Source organism: Astatotilapia calliptera, chromosome 20, assembly GCF_964374335.1.
Source record: "Astatotilapia calliptera chromosome 20, fAstCal68.1, whole genome shotgun sequence".
Lineage (NCBI taxonomy): Eukaryota > Metazoa > Chordata > Actinopteri > Cichliformes > Cichlidae > Astatotilapia > Astatotilapia calliptera.
Window position 1 is genome coordinate 26989586 of NC_137441.1, and position 22756 is coordinate 27012341.

General features: G+C 41.9%; 1 protein-coding gene across 1 annotated transcript; it reads right to left on the minus strand.

Annotated features, from left to right (window-relative positions):
* Positions 1-3049: 3049 nt before the first annotated feature.
* Positions 3050-8776, minus strand: LOC145423246 (tonsoku-like protein). Its single transcript, XM_080295508.1, has 7 exons — positions 8723-8776; positions 5689-6000; positions 5395-5502; positions 5064-5330; positions 4906-4979; positions 4639-4772; positions 3050-4208 (listed from the first exon to the last, which is right to left on the minus strand). The coding sequence occupies exons 1-7, from the start codon at positions 8774-8776 to the stop codon at positions 4012-4014; spliced, it is 1146 nt and encodes a 381-aa protein (XP_080151634.1). The 3' UTR covers positions 3050-4011.
* Positions 8777-22756: the final 13980 nt, after the last annotated feature.

Sequence of the window (22756 nt, forward strand, 5' to 3'; positions counted from 1 at the left end):
GGTATAACTATATATAAGATCCGAAATGGGCGATGTCATCTTTTACTCGTGGACAAAGCCCATGGCATCCAGGCTGCAGAAATATGTAAAAACAGCTCGCCCGTTTTGATCAGCTCGCGCTCATTTACTTCCACATTCATCACTGTTCAAAATGAATCAGAAATGAAGACACATCATCTTCAAGTTATATCCCCTAGTGACACTGAATTATAGTTATTCTCTCACTGAGTGTGCATTTCCTGAATAATTCATGTGTAGTCTCACTCTGACTATCACCTTTTCACACTTGGAGTGACTTATTCACAATCACTGTGTTGTGTGTATTTCCTTAGTTAGTGTTACTCCATCCGTAACTAACAAACAGCAAAAGAGCATTCCACTTCTGACCTAAGCATGGATAAGGAGAGGTGGGGGCGGTGTGTCTGATCTCCAATCGTCATCATCTGCATCCCCAAGCTGTTCTTTCTCTGAGAGAGGCCTCTACTGGACAGGGAGGAAACTGCAGATCCTGAAAGAAAAAGGGCACAACAAGCTAGAAAAGTGGGAAAAGCACAAAAAAGAAAAACCAAACAAACCCAGTCTAATCTGCAGGCCGTGTCCGAGTTCAAATACTTGTTTTGAATTCCAGCTGCAGAAGATAAGGCAGTTTCCTCTACTCTTGGCCCAGATGAGTGTGGTAAAAAGCAAACTTACAAATCAGATGTCCTTGCAGAGCCTTAACTCCATCCTGTACATCCGATATGGACTGAAGCTGTCTGGTGAGGCTTGCTATGAACACCAGCTGCCTGATAATGTTGATGACCCACTCTTTCTGTGAGCCAGCACAGCCTGTGTGTGTGGAGGGATGTCGGGAAAAAAACAAAACAAAAAAACAAAAAAACAATTAGCCTGAATTAGGACTAGTTGTCATCATTTTTTTTCACATAGCCACGGTTTTTTCTATGGTCTGTTTTTGGGCCATTAATGTAGTTTGGTAACAGCATTATGCTTAAAAATGTTCATCTTTTACTGTTACCTGTTGTGGATCACAAAGTTTAAAACTACTTAAAAACACACACAAACACAACAAAGTAACTCCACCATGTGTCTATCCGGTCTTTAAGTGATGACGTGATCAATCCTACTTCTGGGCCCAAACTACTCTGCGTTTAATAAGGCTGTTGTGTTTTTAACATGTTTTAATGCTTTGTAACTTGTTCTATTTAATCTCAACAAGCCCCTTACAAAAAGTAAGTGATCACTGTCGGCCTCTCTCAGTTTTTATTACAACTATTCATTTTAAAGCTCAGTTTTTAAAACCTTACCATGTAACTACAGCCCAGGCAATGCAGCAGCACATTAATGACTAACCTGTATGTGGATGGATTATCTCAGTTGTTCTCTTGACTGAAGTTTGGTCCGTTTACAGCATCCTGCCATGCCACTGCATTTGTCCCTAACCATCGGGAACCCTCACCTTAATTCTTATCCAGTGGAAAAAAGTTCCCCTTCATCACTGTGTTAATGTTATGCTAACATAGCTGTTTCGCTAGTCACATAGCACATCACTATATACCAGCTAGCCAAACTTCAGTAACCCTACAAACATCACTGCTGCTTACTTTCCTGTCTTCATGTATGTCAGAAGTGATAGCAGAGCTGTGCCTTTTAATTTGTTTTAGAAATCCCTCAGTCAGAACCTGGTATATTATATTTAGACGGAAACTAGTGAGCTAACTCTCTGCTAACTTCTAACTTCAGACAGATTTTTAACTCTCAGTGATCATTTGACTTTGGGACCTGCAGTGTAGTTTGGGTCCAGACACGCTAATGACCAGACTTAAAGACCAAATTTCGGGTCACTTTTGCTGGTCCCAAGCCCCAATAAAGAAGCTAGCTTGAAGCTTGACATAAAAAACAATAATTGCTAAGAAAAGTGTAATTTGTAGTTCTAAATATATTCTAAATGCATTTAGATCGTTTTTACTCACTTTATGTCTCTTCCACGATGTTACGTCTCTCTCCTATGTTGGTTACAATTACATAAGCACTTAGCAGGACAGTGGAAAAACCCAGGACCACAGTGATACTGAGAATTCCACGGTGTTCACTGTCTTCAGCAACCTTACGAGGGCCGGTTGAACGGCTACAGTCTTATCATACACGTGCAGTGTTCCTACAAGCCATAAGGTTACCTTGAGTGAGGAAGATGATGATTGAATGTCCGTCTGAGTCCATAGGTTGAGGTGCAAGCACATTTCTCCCATTCTCCACAGAGGGCAGTGGCGCATAGGTGTGACGTCACTAACACTTAAGTTGCCTTAGAGTGATAGCAGAAAATTGTGAGCGTTACACTTGTATGCGGCTTGACGTAGGCACACATTGGCAGGGATGTGGTTGGAACGGCTGACTAGATAAGGCCTGGTGTCCAGCTAATGAAAAAGAGCCGAAAATTGGGGTGCGGCTGCGCAGGTGCGCACTTTAAATATAGCACTTTTGCCCTGTCATTCCGGGCGCCGAGTGGCTCATGGGAACGTGACAGGCCCTATGGCAGAGATTGAGGACAGAGGGCAGTGGTTCGAATCCCATGCGGACCATATGTTGGGGACACAAAAAAAAAAAAAAAAAAAAAAAATCCCTGGCTCTGAAATTCACTTGCTACGCTTGCTAGAAGCCTACAGGCGAGCCTACAGAATGGGCTCTCTCTGCCTTTTTTTTTTTTTTTACCCCTGTCTCAAAATCTCTTCCATCAATCAATATTGGTTGTTATGGTTGCTATGGACGCCAAACACACCATGCATTGTCGCTTTCTCAATCTCTTCTTCATGTCCGAACAAACGCTCAATTTTGCCTTCATTAACACAAATTATACATCAAAATGTAGGTATTTTTCTTGCCTTTCACAAAATGGCACTGTCATTATTGTAGGAGTTGCCGTTTTCTCGCAAATGGCCTCGAAACAACACAGTTAAAAAATGTCCACATTCAAAGTCTATGGAGACTTGAATGAAAATGACAGCTGAAATTCTGTAACAGAGGCGTTTTCAACTCCTCATATCTCCTAGATGTATTTTTCTTTAGAGACCTGAAAACCGCCTTGATTTTTTTTTCCTTTTTTATTAAAGCCTGCTGATTGTTACAGTGAAAGAATGATGTCGACAGTCCGTGTACTTTTGGAGTTACAGAACATTTTGTAAGACGAAGAAACGGCAGTTTTCACCTCTCAGTTGTGGTAAACGCTTGAAATATATTATAGGGCAGGCCGCGGCGTAGAGAACGCGCTTTGGGAGCGAGAGACCCAGGTTGAAATCTAGCCAGTGGCAGTATCTAATATCGTTCCCTAATTCACTTTATAATTACAAATTCTCAACACTTGAACATTCCCACGTGTGTTCTGATCAAAACAGTGCAAGAATGAGCTCTTTAGCTTTTGATTTACAACTTATTCACATTTCTTTGCGGACACTCCTGCATGTCACAAATACATTGCACAAAGCGCATCTGTGGCTGTGTACCATTCGTGGTGCGTTGGCTCCCTCTACTGGTACGCGCCTCATTCAAATGTCGCCACACATTTAAAATTGCAGGGTGTCTTTACACTGTCATAGCTCCTAGATAGATTTCTTCAGAGCTGAAAATCGCTGTGATTATTCACCATAGCCTGCTTTGTCTTACAGTGAAAGAACGATGTCAACGTATAGCATCGTTGGTTACTTTAATTATGTTTGTTTTTTTAAATCAAATCCTACAAAACAGGACCATTGTGACACAAAACCTCTCACACACTAACACAAACTCTTTATACAGATACAGAGCTTTACATGTATAAATAAGGCAGACAAAAATGCATAAAACACAAGCTATCCACAGACTGTCGGTGGACGCCATGTCACTTTATTTTGTTTTTATCTTGTTTCTTTTTGGTGTAGCCTCATTAAACAAAATGTTTATAAAAATGACCACTTTTATTATGAATTATTAGGAAATTAATAATTCATTATTAATTATTTATTATGAACACACCTGCCACCCTCAAGTAGAGGTGGCAGAGAGGAGGCACTTGGAGTTTCGGTCGAGAAAGTGTCCGTGTGACTGAGTCCTGTCCCAGCTCTGCTTCAAGGTCTGTCGGTCCAGCTTGTTGAGGGTCTGAGAGCAAAGACGGATATCCTGGACCAGCTCTGACAAACTGTCCAGGTCTTGACTCTCCCAGGGGCCAGAGACCTGACAACCTGCAGGTTAAGCAACAAAGAATCATTTTATTTCATATCCATAATTTCCATTTTCCCCCCTATAAATATTTGACATCCAAATGTAGCCTGTTAGCTAGCATTCAGCAATGTTTTCTGCTCCATAAAATGGAAAATTAATTCACAGCTAATCTTTTTTTTAAATCTTTAAACCACACTTCTATATTGTAATGTCTGTGTGTGTAATCATCATGTAACACCTCTGTGCATACATACTAAATGTTCAAACTTAGAAATGCGTCAAAAGGAAACGCACTGATAGCAAGAAAGAAACTGTTGCCAAGTACAACTTTGCACAGGTGATAAAAACATCAAAGAAATCCAAATTGTGAATTAGTGTGAAACGGTGAATCTAAGAATAGCTTTAGAAAAATAAAGGAACTCCATGGAGTATCTCCAAGTTCAGACATACCTTCGAGGTTTAGAAGTGTCAGTGGTCGACGGGCCTCTCTGACAGACGCCAGGATGTTGTGAAGTCCCACTGATGTAACAGACGGATTTCCTGACAGATTCAGACTCACCAGTGTGGGACACGACGAGAGGCACCTGTGAAATAATAAGAAAAAGTCCAACAGGCCAGTAAAGAGTGACAATTTAAACAAAGGCAAAGCCCCACTAACATGAGTAATAACTGAGCCGTAGAAATGACGCCCTCACACACACACACACACACACACACCTCGCCAAGGTAGCTACACTGCTGTCTGTCAGCCCATTTGCAGCCAGGCTGAGGTGGGTCAGAGAGCACTCGTCCTGCAAAAACACAAAAGTCTTAACCTGATTGCACAATTATATCTTTCGACAATAAATGACATTGCATGATTTTTGCGTGCACACCTGTGACAGGACTTTGGCGAGGTGTTCCAGTGCCGGGTAATCAGCAGGCCCTCTGCAGACAGCTGACAGGTCCACGTGTGGGAGGCAGTGGAGGGGCAGAGTCTTTAACACCAGCTCAAAGCCGGTGGAGCCCAGGGGATTGAGGGACAGGCACACTGCTTTCAAATGGCCTGTGCCTGAACGTTCAGAAGATGTAAAGTTAGTTGCAGTTTTGCTTATGGGTGGGAGTTCAGTGAAGCTTAAGGCTTCAGTCAGCTGCTTGTTAGAGAGTCACCTGTGAGCGCGCTGGCTAGCAGCAGTCGATGCTGCTGAAGGAAATGAGCAGTGAGACCTGCAGAGACCGCTTGGCTAGCACAGGGCAGCAGGACAGCAGACAGGACAGAGACTCAGACACGCCGTCCCCCAGTGGGTTCATACTGAGGTCCAGCTCCTCCAGGCACTTTGAGTGGAAACGAGCAGAAAAAGCAAATGATCACGAGAGCCAATTCTCTCTGACAGATATCATTGATATGAATCAGGTTAGCTTGTTATTAAGATCTAAGGTAGTTATTAAGACCAGAGGTACTTAAATACAGGTTAGATGGTAAACCTGGAGCTGCCACTATTGGCTAGCTGAGGCCCTTACCGGGAATGCAGGTGCACTCTGTCCCTTTAAAGCATTTACAGCCTTCTCCAGGCCGTCCCCTGTAATGCAGTTGGCAGAAATGTCCAGCAGCTGCAGACGAGGCATGGTGAGCGTTGTGGCAATCAGCTCAGGGAGAAGGTCGTCAGACATACGGTTTCCAGAAATTCGCAGCTCCGTGAGGCTGGCCTGAAGTTTTAGGGCACGGAGGAGCGGGCTGAGGGAAGAGGCGGCCAAACCGAGACATTTGGAGTCCTGACACGGAGGAACCCCGGTCCCGAACCTCACATAGCCGGGAGACACGCTTGTTCTCATCTACAGGTAGAAAGAGATGGTACTTCATAACAGAATACAAGAATGCACATGTGTCCGTTTTATAATGCATTTCCTCTGTGTTGCTCACCCACTGCTAGACTTTGACAGGCCTTCTTGTATCGCTCAGGGAGAGGAGGGAGATCCCCACGAGCAAACGTCAGCCAGAACCCACAACACAAACCCATCAGTTATCCTGCACTGGTGCGGGAAAGTGAAGCCAAGGATTCAATCCCAAAAACTGTGATTCCTTCAGCGTCTTCTGGAAGCTGGCTCCAAAAGCAAGTCAGCATCCAGTCTGGTAATAGAAATGGTTCTAATCTTTACAGTTTCTCAGATTGTAGTTTCTCAGGCAGCTTGTTAACATAATCAGCCCTTCACCTTCTTACCAGAATCATACAGTCTAAAACCTGCACGCCTCATCTGGGTAAGAAAGATGAAGTCATTGTGGAAGGACAATTTATTTATTTATTTAATGTCGTCAACTCTTTGTAGAAAGACAAAACAGAGTCTGTGGAGGGATCAGAAAGTCTAAACATCAGGAAAGTAAAAGTTTGTCAGGTGATGCTACAAAACACCAAGGTATAACTATATATAAGATCCGAAATGGGCGATGTCATCTTTTACTCGTGGACAAAGCCCATGGCATCCAGGCTGCAGAAATATGTAAAAACAGCTCGCCCGTTTTGATCAGCTCGCGCTCATTTACTTCCACATTCATCACTGTTCAAAATGAATCAGAAATGAAGACACATCATCTTCAAGTTATATCCCCTAGTGACACTGAATTATAGTTATTCTCTCACTGAGTGTGCATTTCCTGAATAATTCATGTGTAGTCTCACTCTGACTATCACCTTTTCACACTTGGAGTGACTTATTCACAATCACTGTGTTGTGTGTATTTCCTTAGTTAGTGTTACTCCATCCGTAACTAACAAACAGCAAAAGAGCATTCCACTTCTGACCTAAGCATGGATAAGGAGAGGTGGGGGCGGTGTGTCTGATCTCCAATCGTCATCATCTGCATCCCCAAGCTGTTCTTTCTCTGAGAGAGGCCTCTACTGGACAGGGAGGAAACTGCAGATCCTGAAAGAAAAAGGGCACAACAAGCTAGAAAAGTGGGAAAAGCACGAAAAAGAAAAACCAAACAAACCCAGTCTAATCTGCAGGCCGTGTCCGAGTTCAAATACTTGTTTTGAATTCCAGCTGCAGAAGATAAGGCAGTTTCCTCTACTCTTGGCCCAGATGAGTGTGGTAAAAAGCAAACTTACAAATCAGATGTCCTTGCAGAGCCTTAACTCCATCCTGTACATCCGATATGGACTGAAGCTGTCTGGTGAGGCTTGCTATGAACACCAGCTGCCTGATAATGTTGATGACCCACTCTTTCTGTGAGCCAGCACAGCCTGTGTGTGTGGAGGGATGTCGGGAAAAAAACAAAACAAAAAAACAAAAAAACAATTAGCCTGAATTAGGACTAGTTGTCATCATTTTTTTTCACATAGCCACGGTTTTTTCTATGGTCTGTTTTTGGGCCATTAATGTAGTTTGGTAACAGCATTATGCTTAAAAATGTTCATCTTTTACTGTTACCTGTTGTGGATCACAAAGTTTAAAACTACTTAAAAACACACACAAACACAACAAAGTAACTCCACCATGTGTCTATCCGGTCTTTAAGTGATGACGTGATCAATCCTACTTCTGGGCCCAAACTACTCTGCGTTTAATAAGGCTGTTGTGTTTTTAACATGTTTTAATGCTTTGTAACTTGTTCTATTTAATCTCAACAAGCCCCTTACAAAAAGTAAGTGATCACTGTCGGCCTCTCTCAGTGTTTATTACAACTATTCATTTTAAAGCTCAGTTTTTAAAACCTTACCATGTAACTACAGCCCAGGCAATGCAGCAGCACATTAATGACTAACCTGTATGTGGATGGATTATCTCAGTTGTTCTCTTGACTGAAGTTTGGTCCGTTTACAGCATCCTGCCATGCCACTGCATTTTTCCCTAACCATCGGGAAGCTACGGTGGCCCTGAGAGGCCAAACGGACTGCAACTTCAGAAAACACTTGCAAAACATTAACAGTGCAGTGAATCCTGCTTGTTCCGTAATATTCAGGACTGCAAACCGAGCAGCATCACTGACTTTCAGCCTGTTGTGTTTGTGGATATATGACTGACTTTAATTATCCACAAAATCATCAGATTCTCTGTAAGATTAAGGTCGACTATCTGGCGTATAAAGTAAAGGCTTTAAAACAAAGTAAATGCTGAAAGTACAAACATCGCTAATGTCACATAACTTTGCCGGCATGTGGCCAACAGTAATGTTCTAATGTTCCTCATTATTAAACATTAGCACATAAATAAGTGACATATTATTCAGAACTTACTTTTGAAAGTTTACTCTTTGGCCACTCCACTTCTTTGAAGTGTCTCCCAGTCCCAGTGCACTTGTTAGCATGTTTTGGTTCGTGCAACTGGTCCGTCCGGTTATTGTCTCCCCAGAAACATTTCTGTTGTATTTTTTTTCCTATTTCCGTTGTGTTGTGTGTGCTTTTGCAGCGTTTTTCTTTTTGCAGCATTTTTCTTTTTGCAAGTGTTTTTCTTTTTGCAGCATTTTTCTTTTTGCAAGTGTTTTTCTTTTTGCAGCATTTTTCTTTTTGCAAGTGTTTTCTGAAGTTGCAGTCCGTTTGGCCTCTCAGGGCCACCGTACCTTTGTTTGGCCTGCTAGAATGGTGCCCGGAGGCCACGCCCCCTCCCGTGACATCACGTTCCAAAGCCCTATAGACAATAACACCAAATTTAAAAGAAAGAAGAAGAAAAAAAGAATGTTACTGTTACATTTTGTTATGACATCATTATGATGTCATAGTAGTGAATCTATAAGTAGGGGTAAGAATCCCAAACTTTCAGTCAGTTTATTTGCAACACTCAAGATTGCAGCATTCAAAGGTAAACCTGAGAAACATTTTAAAACAGTTGAACCTTTAACACAGTCGCTTCATCAACACTCTAACATGTCTCAGAGTAAACACGGCAAAAGTCAACAAGCTTACGCTGGCTTTACTACAATGGACCACCAAAATCCAGAGCCAAATTCTGAAGAAACACATTTCCAGCTTCCACTCAAGAGGAAGCGAGGCCCGGATTATGCTGCACAGAATTGCAGAAGTCCCGACAGCTGCTCTCCACCAAGGAAAAAGAGACGAATCTGTGAAGAAAAAACTGTGTTGAAAAGACGATACAGTCAGATTTCAAAAGGCAGCAAAAACAACTCTGAGAGCTACTCTCCAGAGAGAAAGAGGATGAGAATAGACACTGAGAAAAAAGAAACAGCAGTGACTCCGAGCATCCAAAAAGGTTCTTCTTCAAGGACTATCCAACTCCAAGTTCAGAAAAAGAACAATATGAACTTGAGTGATACCAAAACCTCTCAAAACACACCAAAAGACAACAAGAGTCCAGAACAAGCAGCAGTGACACAGAGCATCCAGAAAAGTTATGCGCCAAGGACTTTCCAACAACTAGTTGAGAAAATGGACGTTACGACCTCGAGTGATACCATAACCTCTGAAAACACTCCAAAATACAACAAGAGGCCAGAACAAGCAGCAGTGACACAGAGCATCCAGAAAAGTTCTTTGTCAAGGAATATCCGACACGTAGTTGAGAAAATTAACGTTACGACCTCGAGTGATACCATAACCTCTGAAAACACTCCAAAATACAACAAGAGGCCAGAACAAGCAGCAGTGACACAGAGCATCCAGAAAAGTTATGCGCCAAGGACTTTCCAACAACTAGTTGAGAAAATGGACGTTACGACCTCGAGTGATACCATAACCTCTGAAAACACTCCAAAATACAACAAGAGGCCAGAACAAGCAGCAGTGACACAGAGCATCCAGAAAAGTTATGCGCCAAGGACTTTCCAACAACTAGTTGAGAAAATGGACGTTACGACCTCGAGTGATACCATAACCTCTGAAAACACTCCAAAATACAACAAGAGGCCAGAACAAGCAGCAGTGACACAGAGCATCCAGAAAAGTTCTTCGTCAAGGACTATCCAACACGTAGTTGAGAAAATGGACAATATGACCTTGAGTGATACCAAAACCTCTGAAAACACACTGAAAGACAACAAGAGGCCAGAACAAGCAGCAGTGACACAGAGCATCCAGAAAAGTTCTTCGTCAAGGACTATCCAACAACTAGTTGAGAAAATGGACAATATGACCTTGAGTGATACCAAAACCTCTGAAAACACACTGAAAGACAACAAGAGGCCAGAACAAGCAGCAGTGACACAGAGCATCCGAAAAAGTTTTCCGCCAAAGAATATCCAACACCTAGTTAAAACAATGAACGATATGACCTTGAGTGATACCAAAACATCTGAAAACACACTGAAAGACAACAAGAGGCCAGAACAATCAGTAGTGACACAGAGCATCCAAAAAAGTCCCTGGTCCAGGACTATCCGACTCCCAGGTCAGAAAACAAACGATACGGCCTTGAGCGATACCAACACCTGTGAAAACACACCGAAAAAGAAAGAGAGCCCAGAAGACCAGAGAGAAACAAACGTGTGGATCATTGGGTCCAGTTACATTAGACGAGCCAAGGGTGAAGCAAAAGAGATTTTCGGAGAAAATTTCGGACTTAATACCAAAGTCCAGTGGTTTGGCAAACGAGGAATGCGCTGGGGGGGAGTCCTTCCTTGTTTTTATAAGGAGCTATCCACACAGAGCCCACCTGACATACTGGTAATCCATGCTGGGGGCAATGATTTGGGACTCTTTTCTGCTTATGAACTTTCTTCTGTCATTGAGAAGGAATTGATGCAATTGCACACAGAGTTCCCCTCAATGACAATTGCATATTCATCCATCAATGAGCGTCAAGTGTGGATATATGGAAATCCAGGCGAAATCAATAAGGACAGGAAGACTGTGAATGCCAGCATTAGAAAGGCTGTCGACCGCTTCGATGGAGTGATTATTGAGCATCCGCACATCAGGTTTTTTGACAACTCCATTTTTTTACACAACGGAGTTCGTTTCTCCAAGAAAGGAAATGAACTGTTTCTGACAAGCATCCGCACGGCCATCCAGAAAAGTCTTCAGTCACGTCACTGAAAACTGACTTGAGACATTTCTTTCACAGTCCAGAAAACCATACGTTGTTCATTTTAGGCAATGTGAGCAACATATAGCTAACGTGTGCTCTCTTTTTTCTTTTCCTCTGCCTCTCACCCCCCAACCAGTCATGACAGATGGCTGCCCCTTTCTTAGCCTGGTTCTGTCAAAGGTTTCTCCCTTTTTATAAGGGAGTTTTTCCTTTCCACCGTTGCCCAGCGCTTGCTATTAAAGGAGATCATTCGATTGTTGGGGTTGATAGTTTAGAATCTAAACTAAACTAATAAACATAAAACATCAGGTGAGGGGTTCACATAGCATGGAGCACTACAAAAATTACAAATAAAAACATGTAATTGGTGGCAAATCAAAAATAAAATAAAAAAAATTGAAAAATATCTCTTACTGCTCTGTTTATTTCCTTAAATGAACACTTGTACTTTTTGTCATAGAAGAATAAGAATATTAATATAAATATGAACACCAAGGCGTTCCCAGGCCAGCCGAGAGATATAATCTCTCCAGCCTGTCTTGGGTCTGCCCCGGGGCCAAATGCCTGGTGGCACCCTTGCCTCCATGGGCACCTTAACTCATCACTTTTGGCGCAGAGAATGTATTTTATGAACTAATATTAGTAGGCTGAAGCCTTTTATTTGAGCTGTGATTGTTTTTGTTATTAAGATACATATTAATATGTTTTTTTAAGGATCAAGATGTGGGTTTGTTTTTCCAGCTTTGTTAACAGTTGTTTTTTCAGAGATCAGATGTCCTCACAGGACAACATATACAAAAATATGATTTTACAGAATATGATGCATTGGTGTGGATTAAACAGTGTAATAGTTTTGATATTTACCTTAAAGAGCAGTAACCTTAATCAATATTGCACAGATAGAGAAAATCAGCAAAGTTATTGGCTTTAGTTTTGATATTTTGCCAGTAAAACAGTTTTATGTCTCCTGAGGTCTTTTCATTGTTTTATTGTTTCTTTTGCTAAAGAAAAATATCCCTGCCATTCCTCATTGTTAGCTAATCATGAATCCATCACTGGATCACACCCAATTGCTAGCACAATAATCATGTTTAAGGTTGTGAGCTGGTGTCTGATTTGTGTTTTCGTTAAATTAAGGCATCATCTGCACAAATGAACCACTTCATCAGAAAACAGAAAACTAAGTGTCTGTCATGGTCCTGAGTCTGTGTTGCCTTATGCTTTTGTTCATTCCGAGTATGTATTCTGCTGTGATTTTGCCATTTGTTAGGTTTCTGTTCTTTACCTGCCTGCTCCCACTTCTGTGTTCCCTCTGTCTGTCCTCGGTGTTATTGTGTCTACTTATGAGTCCGCCTGTCAAGTTCAGTGCCCTGTCTGGTTCTCTGTCCTGTTTTATTCTGAAAGTTCATGTTTCATGTCAGTGTGTTCAGTTTTACCACTCCCCTGTCTCGTTAGCCTAATTTCTCCCAGCTGTGTCTCCCTCCTGTGGCCCATTCCCTGATTACTCCCCGTGTATTTAAGCCCTGTGTTTTCCTGCGCTCTCTGTTGCGTCGTCTGTTTAACTCCATGTCCGTCTGCATAATTCTGTGTAACCTGGTGTTCAGTCTGCGTCTCTCCGCCATCTTTCTTTGTGCATTTTGTTCCTCCTCCCGTGCGTGTTTGGTAGTGATGGGCAGATGAAGCTTCATGAAGCACTGAAGCTTTTCATCCAATTGGTTCACTCCAGTGCAAAGCTTCTTGAAGCTTCATTTGCTCTATTAGGACACCTACTAGACGTAAAAATATTAGTTGGCATGAATTTGAAGAGTGTGGCCTTTTGCACACAGCCTGTAAATGTCAACAACAAAAGGAGTGTGTAAAACATCTATATTGTATTGATGGCAGCATACTGTGTATATTTATACTGGCAGTATGGAAAATGATCATTTGGAAATGCTTAAAATGGAAATGATCATTTACTGTGAGGTGAGGTGTGGTTGGGGGTGTGGACAGTGGTTGTGCTTTTGTAACGTTGAGGTATGGACAGCTACACACTGAGGCTTTGAGCCTCAGTCCTGCCCACGTTTTATTCTGTAAAAACTAAATTTTCACTGCTTTTATGACCTTTTAGTGGGGAGAACATAGCTAGGATTTAATGATTTCACAAATCTTTTGAATCCTTTGTCCTCCACAATGCTAAATGGCTGGGAGTCCTCAATCACCATGCTAACCAGGTCTTCATCTATTGGAGATTGTTCTCCTGAGGAAAGACAATAAAGACAAAGCACAAATATAAATATCACACACGGAACGTATTACAGTTGTATAATATTGTTATATCATTTAGTAACATTACTGCATCCTATATTATCATTGCATTTGATGGCTCACCTGGTCTTGCTCCACAATTGGTGTTCCCCTTATTCTCATGCAAAGCTCTGTAGTGCCTAAGCATGGATGAGGTGTTGTTGTTATATCCCAGCTCCCTGGCACATAGCAAACACTTCACCTTGTACAAAAGTAAAGCCGCTTAACATAAATTGTATTGCACCATCATTATTATGAAAATACATCTTCTGTAGAAATTTACATACCTTGTTGAGAGGAATAAAATCAAAATGTTCCCACACAGGGGAGGACATCCTCCTCTTCTTAGCTGGCTCCATTCTCTCCTGACTTTCTCTCCTCACTCTCATAAACCTCCAAACTGTCTCCAAACTCTCACTAACCGCAACTCTCCATCAAACACCTACATTTTGAATGAAGTCTGAGGGGTTTATATCGCTGTCATATCTCGCGACAAAGTTCGAACCACTTCATGAACCAGTCACGTGGTACAGCCGGGCAGCGAGGCTTCGGACGTCATCATTTTCAGCTCTTCCCATAAATGAAGCAAGCCTCGATACGCGCATCGCGGAAACGCCCCCTCAATTACTCGACACAAGCTTCGAAGCCTCGATACAGAACGTCACATCACTAGTGTTTGGTTTAAGTTGAGTTCTTTAAGTTTCCCCAGTTTAGGTTTGTTTGCTCCCCGCTCTGCTCCTCCTGTTTTTGTCACCTTATCACCTCTGTAAATAAACATTCACTCGCACCCCAGCCAGTGCCTGCATTTTGGATCCTTTTCTCAATTCACCACACGACTGCTGCGCAGCCGTGAAAGTGTCTGATGCTAAAATACCACATATGTTCCCTCCTATAACAAAAATTAAAAACTAAGGATTGTTTACAGTATGATATTTTTTATCAGATATGTTCCCATTAGTTTGTGTAGGAATTATTAAACTGCATAGTGACAACCAAAAAACTGGTTCACTCACACCTTAGACCGATGTTGGACAACATGCCTTCCTCTAATGTTAAGTCAGTCTTTGCATTTTTTCCAGGTAACTCCCACAGGCATGACATGATGATTAAAGCTTGGATGTGTAATCTGTCGTGTGTATTATGTGCTCTCCAGCAAGATAAATTCATGTTTTTTATATAGTTTAACAAAACTGTTTGCAACATAGGGTACAGAGGCCTGTTGATTCAAACAGGTTTGTTTAGATGCACCTTTTTTGAGTGCATGTTTTGTATGATAAGTTTTAATCTAAATAAACACTTTAATTAGTAGCTTTAAATAACAGTCATCATACCCTGCAGAATTAGAGACGGAGCAGCCGGGCTATGTAAAAAGCATCCAAAATGCCGAAAAAGATAAAAAGATTGCATACCTGGAAAGTAAGGTCGCTGACCTGGAACAATACTCCAGGATAAACGACGTCATCATCACTGGGCTCCATATTAAACCCCGGTCATACGCTCAGGCGGTGACCGCTGACAGCAACGAGGAACCTGGAGAGCTTGACATTAGCTCCACGGAACAACAGGTGGCTGCTTTCCTGCGGTCCAAAGGGATTGCCCTGGACTGTAACTCTGTCGAAGCATGCCACCCTCTTCCCAGGAGGAACGGCAACATACCGGCTATTATATTAAGGTTTGTAAATCGAAAGCACAAGATTACGCTGCTGAAACAAGGAAGAAAATTAAAAGGATCTAATGTCTTTATCAATGAACATCTAACCAAACACAACGCTGAAATAGCCAAAAAAGCGCGACACCTTAAGAAGCTGGGAAAAATCCAAGGCACTTGGACGACGAACTGCAAAATATTCATTAAACTAAACGGATCACCAGAGGAAGCCAAAGTTCTGACCATTAAAAATATGGCGGATCTCGAAAAATATCAGTGAGCAACACGATCTGGACGGCAAACAAGGTAACAGACAACCACACACTCACTTATGACACACACTGGAAGGAAGAACTCAGATACATCTGGAAGAATCAGCTGCATCAGTCAGACAGTTGCAGAATATGATCAATTGGAACTGAAAACATTTAACTATATGGATCACAATACACACGACTTGGAATATGAAATAGATCCAGACAACAACTTTTTCTCATCTAACAATAACAATTGCTGCTACTATACAAATAAAGACTACAATCAGAGGATTAAAACTGAGAATAAATTATCAATTATCCACTTTAACTGTAGAAGTCTCTATGCTAATTTTAGTCATATCAAAGAATATCTTAACCAGTTTTCACATCCATTTAGTGTCATTGCCTTATCAGAAACTTGGATCAATATGGAAAAAGGAACAGACTTTGAACTGGAGGGTTATGAATTCACATTTATAACTAGGCGAAACAAAGGAGGAGGAGGAGTGGCCTTGTATGTGGACAAATCCTTGAAATTTAATGTGGTGGAAAAGATGACGATGGTGATTGATAATGTACTAGAATGTATTACAGTTGAAATTTGTAAAGAAAAAAGTAAAAATGTAATCATTAGCTGTATATACAGAGCTCCAGGTAGTAGTATTGAGACATTTAAAGACTGGATAGAAGAAACATTTATTGAAATAGCTCGCAAAAAAGTTTTCATTTGTGGAGACTTCAATATTGATTTGCTAAACCCAAATAAACATAAAACCACTGAGGAATTTATAAACACAATGCACTGTATGAATCTATTCCCTAAAATTACTAGACCTACCAGGATTACATCACATTGTGCAACTCTCATAGACAACATTTTTGCAAATGACATTGAAAATAAGACTGTAAGTAGACTCCTGATTAACGACATAAGTGACCATCTTCCAATTTTTACAATCTATGATAGGAATTACAAGATCAATAAAATGGACAGTAAAAAAGAGTACAGACGAGTAAGAACAGAAGAAAGAATGAATGCATTTAAAAAAGATTTATTGAAGGAAAACTGGGGTGAAGTATATCAGGAACAGGACGTTAATAGTGCTTATAATAAATTCCTTAGAATATTTACATTACTGTACAATACCAACTGTCCAATAAAGCAATATAGTAGGAAACAGAAATATATGGACTGTCCATGGATAACAAAAGGTCTGCAAAATGCATGTATAAAGAAAAATGCTCTATACAGAGAGTTCTTAAGAACGAGAACTAAAGATGCTGAAATCAGATACAAAAGATATAAAAATAGGTTAACTAATATACTTAGATTTAGTAAAAAGGAATACTATAAGAAGCAATTAGATATAAATAGAAATAATAATAAAAGATTATGGGAAATCCTGAACAGTGTTATAAAATGTGGGACTGGACAAAAGAACTATCCCAAGTATTTCATTTGTAATGACCATGAAGAATACAATATGGATGTTGTGGCAAATAGTCTCAATGAATTCTTTGTAACTGCTGGACCAAATTTAGCAAGAACAATCACTCATCCTGGGAAAGCACAGGAAAAACCCGTTACACTGATTGACAGAAATCCATATTCTATGTTTCTCACAGCCGTTGATTGACGAGAGGCACCTGTGAAATAATAAGAAAAAGTCCAACAGGCCAGTAAAGAGTGACAATTTAAACAAAGGCAAAGCCCCACTAACATGAGTAATAACTGAGCCGTAGAAATGACGCCCTCACACACACACACACACACACACACACACACCTCGCCAAGGTAGCTACACTGCTGTCTGTCAGCCCATTTGCAGCCAGGCTGAGGTGGGTCAGAGAGCACTCGTCCTGCAAAAACACAAAAGTCTTAACCTGATTGCACAATTATATCTTTCGACAATAAATGACATTGCATGATTTTTGCGTGCACACCTGTGACAGGACTTTGGCGAGGTGTTCCAGTGCCGGGTAATCAGCAGGCCCTCTGCAGACAGCTGACAGGTCCACGTGTGTGAGGCAGTGGAGGGGCAGAGTCTTTAACACCAGCTCAAAGCCGGTGGAGCCCAGGGGATTGAGGGACAGGCACACTGCTTTCAAATGGCCTGTGCCTGAACGTTCAGAAGATGTAAAGTTAGTTGCAGTTTTGCTTATGGGTGGGAGTTCAGTGAAGCTTAAGGCTTCAGTCAGCTGCTTGTTAGAGAGTCACCTGTGAGCGCGCTGGCTAGCAGCAGTCGATGCTGCTGAAGGAAATGAGCAGTGAGACCTGCAGAGACCGCTTGGCTAGCACAGGGCAGCAGGACAGCAGACAGGACAGAGACTCAGACACGCCGTCCCCCAGTGGGTTCATACTGAGGTCCAGCTCCTCCAGGCACTTTGAGTGGAAACGAGCAGAAAAAGCAAATGATCACGAGAGCCAATTCTCTCTGACAGATATCATTGATATGAATCAGGTTAGCTTGTTATTAAGATCTAAGGTAGTTATTAAGACCAGAGGTACTTAAATACAGGTTAGATGGTAAACCTGGAGCTGCCACTATTGGCTAGCTGAGGCCCTTACCGGGAATGCAGGTGCACTCTGTCCCTTTAAAGCATTTACAGCCTTCTCCAGGCCGTCCCCTGTAATGCAGTTGGCAGAAATGTCCAGCAGCTGCAGACGAGGCATGGTGAGCGTTGTGGCAATCAGCTCAGGGAGAAGGTCGTCAGACATACGGTTTCCAGAAATTCGCAGCTCCGTGAGGCTGGCCTGAAGTTTTAGGGCACGGAGGAGCGGGCTGAGGGAAGAGGCGGCCAAACCGAGACATTTGGAGTCCTGACACGGAGGAACCCCGGTCCCGAACCTCACATAGCCGGGAGACACGCTTGTTCTCATCTACAGGTAGAAAGAGATGGTACTTCATAACAGAATACAAGAATGCACATGTGTCCGTTTTATAATGCATTTCCTCTGTGTTGCTCACCCACTGCTAGACTTTGACAGGCCTTCTTGTATCGCTCAGGGAGAGGAGGGAGATCCCCACGAGCAAACGTCAGCCAGAACCCACAACACAAACCCATCAGTTATCCTGCACTGGTGCGGGAAAGTGAAGCCAAGGATTCAATCCCAAAAACTGTGATTCCTTCAGTGTCTTCTGGAAGCTGGCTCCAAAAGCAAGTCAGCATCCAGTCTGGTAATAGAAATGGTTCTAATCTTTACAGTTTCTCAGATTGTAGTTTCTCAGGCAGCTTGTTAACATAATCAGCCCTTCACCTTCTTACCAGAATCATACAGTCTAAAACCTGCACGCCTCATCTGGGTAAGAAAGATGAAGTCATTGTGGAAGGACCTAGAACCTCCATTCCTTCTATCAGTGATTTAATGAAAAGACCTCTGTGTCTATGAGAAAGTCTATTTTATGAATTTGGGCCATACTTTGCCTAAGAAAAGGAGTATGCTCACTGGCTGACATGCAAGCTGTTTCACAGTCATAGCCGTCCTCTTGTCACTGTGGGTTGTTTTGTTTTTTTTAAATCCAAGATAGCAACGGTGACAACATTTGTCTTAAACACTCGTGATCAGACTTCATCAACCAATCATGGTAGTCTTCAGCATCTTTTAAATTGTCTGTGGTCCAAGTATGGTCACTTCTGGCTCTCCTCAGTGTCACCTCACCTCTTCATTTGTGTGCAGGACGGCCAGTAGCTGGTCCTGCGGGGAGAGCAGAGCGCCTTCTTTCTGCAGAGAGAGACGAGGCAGGAGGCCACATTTCTGGTAGTAACGCTGAGCTGCCTGCTCACACAGCCACGACACAGAGCAGGAGTTGGCCTCACTGGGATGCAGAGCAATGACCGGCGATTAAACAGAAATTAAAAACAACAACAACAACAACAACAAAAAAACACTATACCAATCAGATTGGGATTTATTTTTATGTACTGCTCAAACTTAAAACTTTTCACCGACCTTTGTGGAACTGGGATCAGGAAGACGTCTTCCTGAACCCGGACCCTCATTCTGATTGGTGGAGGAAGTGACGTGGGCATAGGAGCAACCAAAGTTTGAGTTGGAGGCTAGAGTAAACAAAATAAAACATTCAAGCACTGTTAAAACATCTGTATTTAATGTCGTCAACTCTTTGTAGAAAGACAAAGCAGAGTCTGTGGAGGGATCAGAAAGTCTAAACATCAGGAAAGTAAAAGTTTGTCAGGTGATGCTACAAAACACCAAGGTATAACTATATATAAGATCCGAAATGGGCGATGTCATCTTTTACTCCTGGACAAAGCCCACGGCATCCAGGCTGCAGAAATATGTAAAAACAGCTCGCCCGTTTTGATCAGCTCGCGCTCATTTACTTCCACATTCATCACTGTTCAAAATGAATCAGAAATGAAGACACATCATCTTCAAGTTATATCCCCTAGTGACACTGAATTATAGTTATTCTCTCACTGAGTGTGCATTTCCTGAATAATTCATGTGTAGTCTCACTCTGACTATCACCTTTTCACACTTGGAGTGACTTATTCACAATCACTGTGTTGTGTGTATTTCCTTAGTTAGTGTTACTCCATCCGTAACTAACAAACAGCAAAAGAGCATTCCACTTCTGACCTAAGCATGGATAAGGAGAGGTGGGGGCGGTGTGTCTGATCTCCAATCGTCATCATCTGCATCCCCAAGCTGTTCTTTCTCTGAGAGAGGCCTCTACTGGACAGGGAGGAAACTGCAGATCCTGAAAGAAAAAGGGCACAACAAGCTAGAAAAGTGGGAAAAGCACAAAAAAGAAAAACCAAACAAACCCAGTCTAATCTGCAGGCCGTGTCCGAGTTCAAATACTTGTTTTGAATTCCAGCTGCAGAAGATAAGGCAGTTTCCTCTACTCTTGGCCCAGATGAGTGTGGTAAAAAGCAAACTTACAAATCAGATGTCCTTGCAGAGCCTTAACTCCATCCTGTACATCCGATATGGACTGAAGCTGTCTGGTGAGGCTTGCTATGAACACCAGCTGCCTGATAATGTTGATGACCCACTCTTTCTGTGAGCCAGCACAGCCTGTGTGTGTGGAGGGATGTCGGGAAAAAAACAAAACAAAAAAACAAAAAAACAATTAGCCTGAATTAGGACTAGTTGTCATCATTTTTTTTCACATAGCCACGGTTTTTTCTATGGTCTGTTTTTGGGCCATTAATGTAGTTTGGTAACAGCATTATGCTTAAAAATGTTCATCTTTTACTGTTACCTGTTGTGGATCACAAAGTTTAAAACTACTTAAAAACACACACAAACACAACAAAGTAACTCCACCATGTGTCTATCCGGTCTTTAAGTGATGACGTGATCAATCCTACTTCTGGGCCCAAACTACTCTGCGTTTAATAAGGCTGTTGTGTTTTTAACATGTTTTAATGCTTTGTAACTTGTTCTATTTAATCTCAACAAGCCCCTTACAAAAAGTAAGTGATCACTGTCGGCCTCTCTCAGTTTTTATTACAACTATTCATTTTAAAGCTCAGTTTTTAAAACCTTACCATGTAACTACAGCCCAGGCAATGCAGCAGCACATTAATGACTAACCTGTATGTGGATGGATTATCTCAGTTGTTCTCTTGACTGAAGTTTGGTCCGTTTACAGCATCCTGCCATGCCACTGCATTTGTCCCTAACCATCGGGAACCCTCACCTTAATTCTTATCCAGTGGAAAAAAGTTCCCCTTCATCACTGTGTTAATGTTATGCTAACATAGCTGTTTCGCTAGTCACATAGCACATCACTATATACCAGCTAGCCAAACTTCAGTAACCCTACAAACATCACTGCTGCTTACTTTCCTGTCTTCATGTATGTCAGAAGTGATAGCAGAGCTGTGCCTTTTAATTTGTTTTAGAAATCCCTCAGTCAGAACCTGGTATATTATATTTAGACGGAAACTAGTGAGCTAACTCTCTGCTAACTTCTAACTTCAGACAGATTTTTAACTCTCAGTGATCATTTGACTTTGGGACCTGCAGTGTAGTTTGGGTCCAGACACGCTAATGACCAGACTTAAAGACCAAATTTCGGGTCACTTTTGCTGGTCCCAAGCCCCAATAAAGAAGCTAGCTTGAAGCTTGACATAAAAAACAATAATTGCTAAGAAAAGTGTAATTTGTAGTTCTAAATATATTCTAAATGCATTTAGATCGTTTTTACTCACTTTATGTCTCTTCCACGATGTTACGTCTCTCTCCTATGTTGGTTACAATTACATAAGCACTTAGCAGGACAGTGGAAAAACCCAGGGCCACAGTGATACTGAGAATTCCACGGTGTTCACTGTCTTCAGCAACCTTACGAGGGCCGGTTGAACGGCTACAGTCTTATCATACACGTGCAGTGTTCCTACAAGCCATAAGGTTACCTTGAGTGAGGAAGATGATGATTGAATGTCCGTCTGAGTCCATAGGTTGAGGTGCAAGCACATTTCTCCCATTCTCCACAGAGGGCAGTGGCGCATAGGTGTGACGTCACTAACACTTAAGTTGCCTTAGAGTGATAGCAGAAAATTGTGAGCGTTACACTTGTATGCGGCTTGACGTAGGCACACATTGGCAGGGATGTGGTTGGAACGGCTGACTAGATAAGGCCTGGTGTCCAGCTAATGAAAAAGAGCCGAAAATTGGGGTGCGGCTGCGCAGGTGTGCACTTTAAATATAGCACTTTTGCCCTGTCATTCCGGGCCGCCGAGTGGCTCATGGGAACGTGACAGGCCCTATGGCAGAGATTGAGGACAGAGGGCAGTGGTTCGAATCCCATGCGGACCATATGTTGGGGAAACAAAAAAAAAAAAAAAAAATAAAAATAAAAAAAATCCCTGGCTCTGAAATTCACTTGCTACGCTTGCTAGAAGCCTACAGGCGAGCCTACAGAATGGGCTCTCTCTGCCTTTTTTTTTTTTTTTTTACCCCTGTCTCAAAATCTCTTCCATCAATCAATATTGGTTGTTATGGTTGCTATGGACGCCAAACACACCATGCATTGTCGCTTTCTCAATCTCTTCTTCATGTCCGAACAAACGCTCAATTTTGCCTTCATTAACACAAATTATACATCAAAATGTAGGTATTTTTCTTGCCTTTAACAAAATGGCACTGTCATTATTGTAGGAGTTGCCGTTTTCTCGCAAATGGCCTCGAAGCAACACAGTTAAAAAATGTCCACATTCAAAGTCTATGGAGACTTGAGTGAAAATGACAGCTGAAATTCTGTAACAGAGGCGTTTTCAACTCCTCATATCTCCTAGATGTATTTTTCTTTAGAGACCTGAAAACCGCCTTGATTTTTTTTCTTCCTTTTTTATTAAAGCCTGCTGATTGTTACAGTGAAAGAATGATGTCGACAGTCCGTGTACTTTTGGAGTTACAGAACATTTTGTAAGACGAAGAAACGGCAGT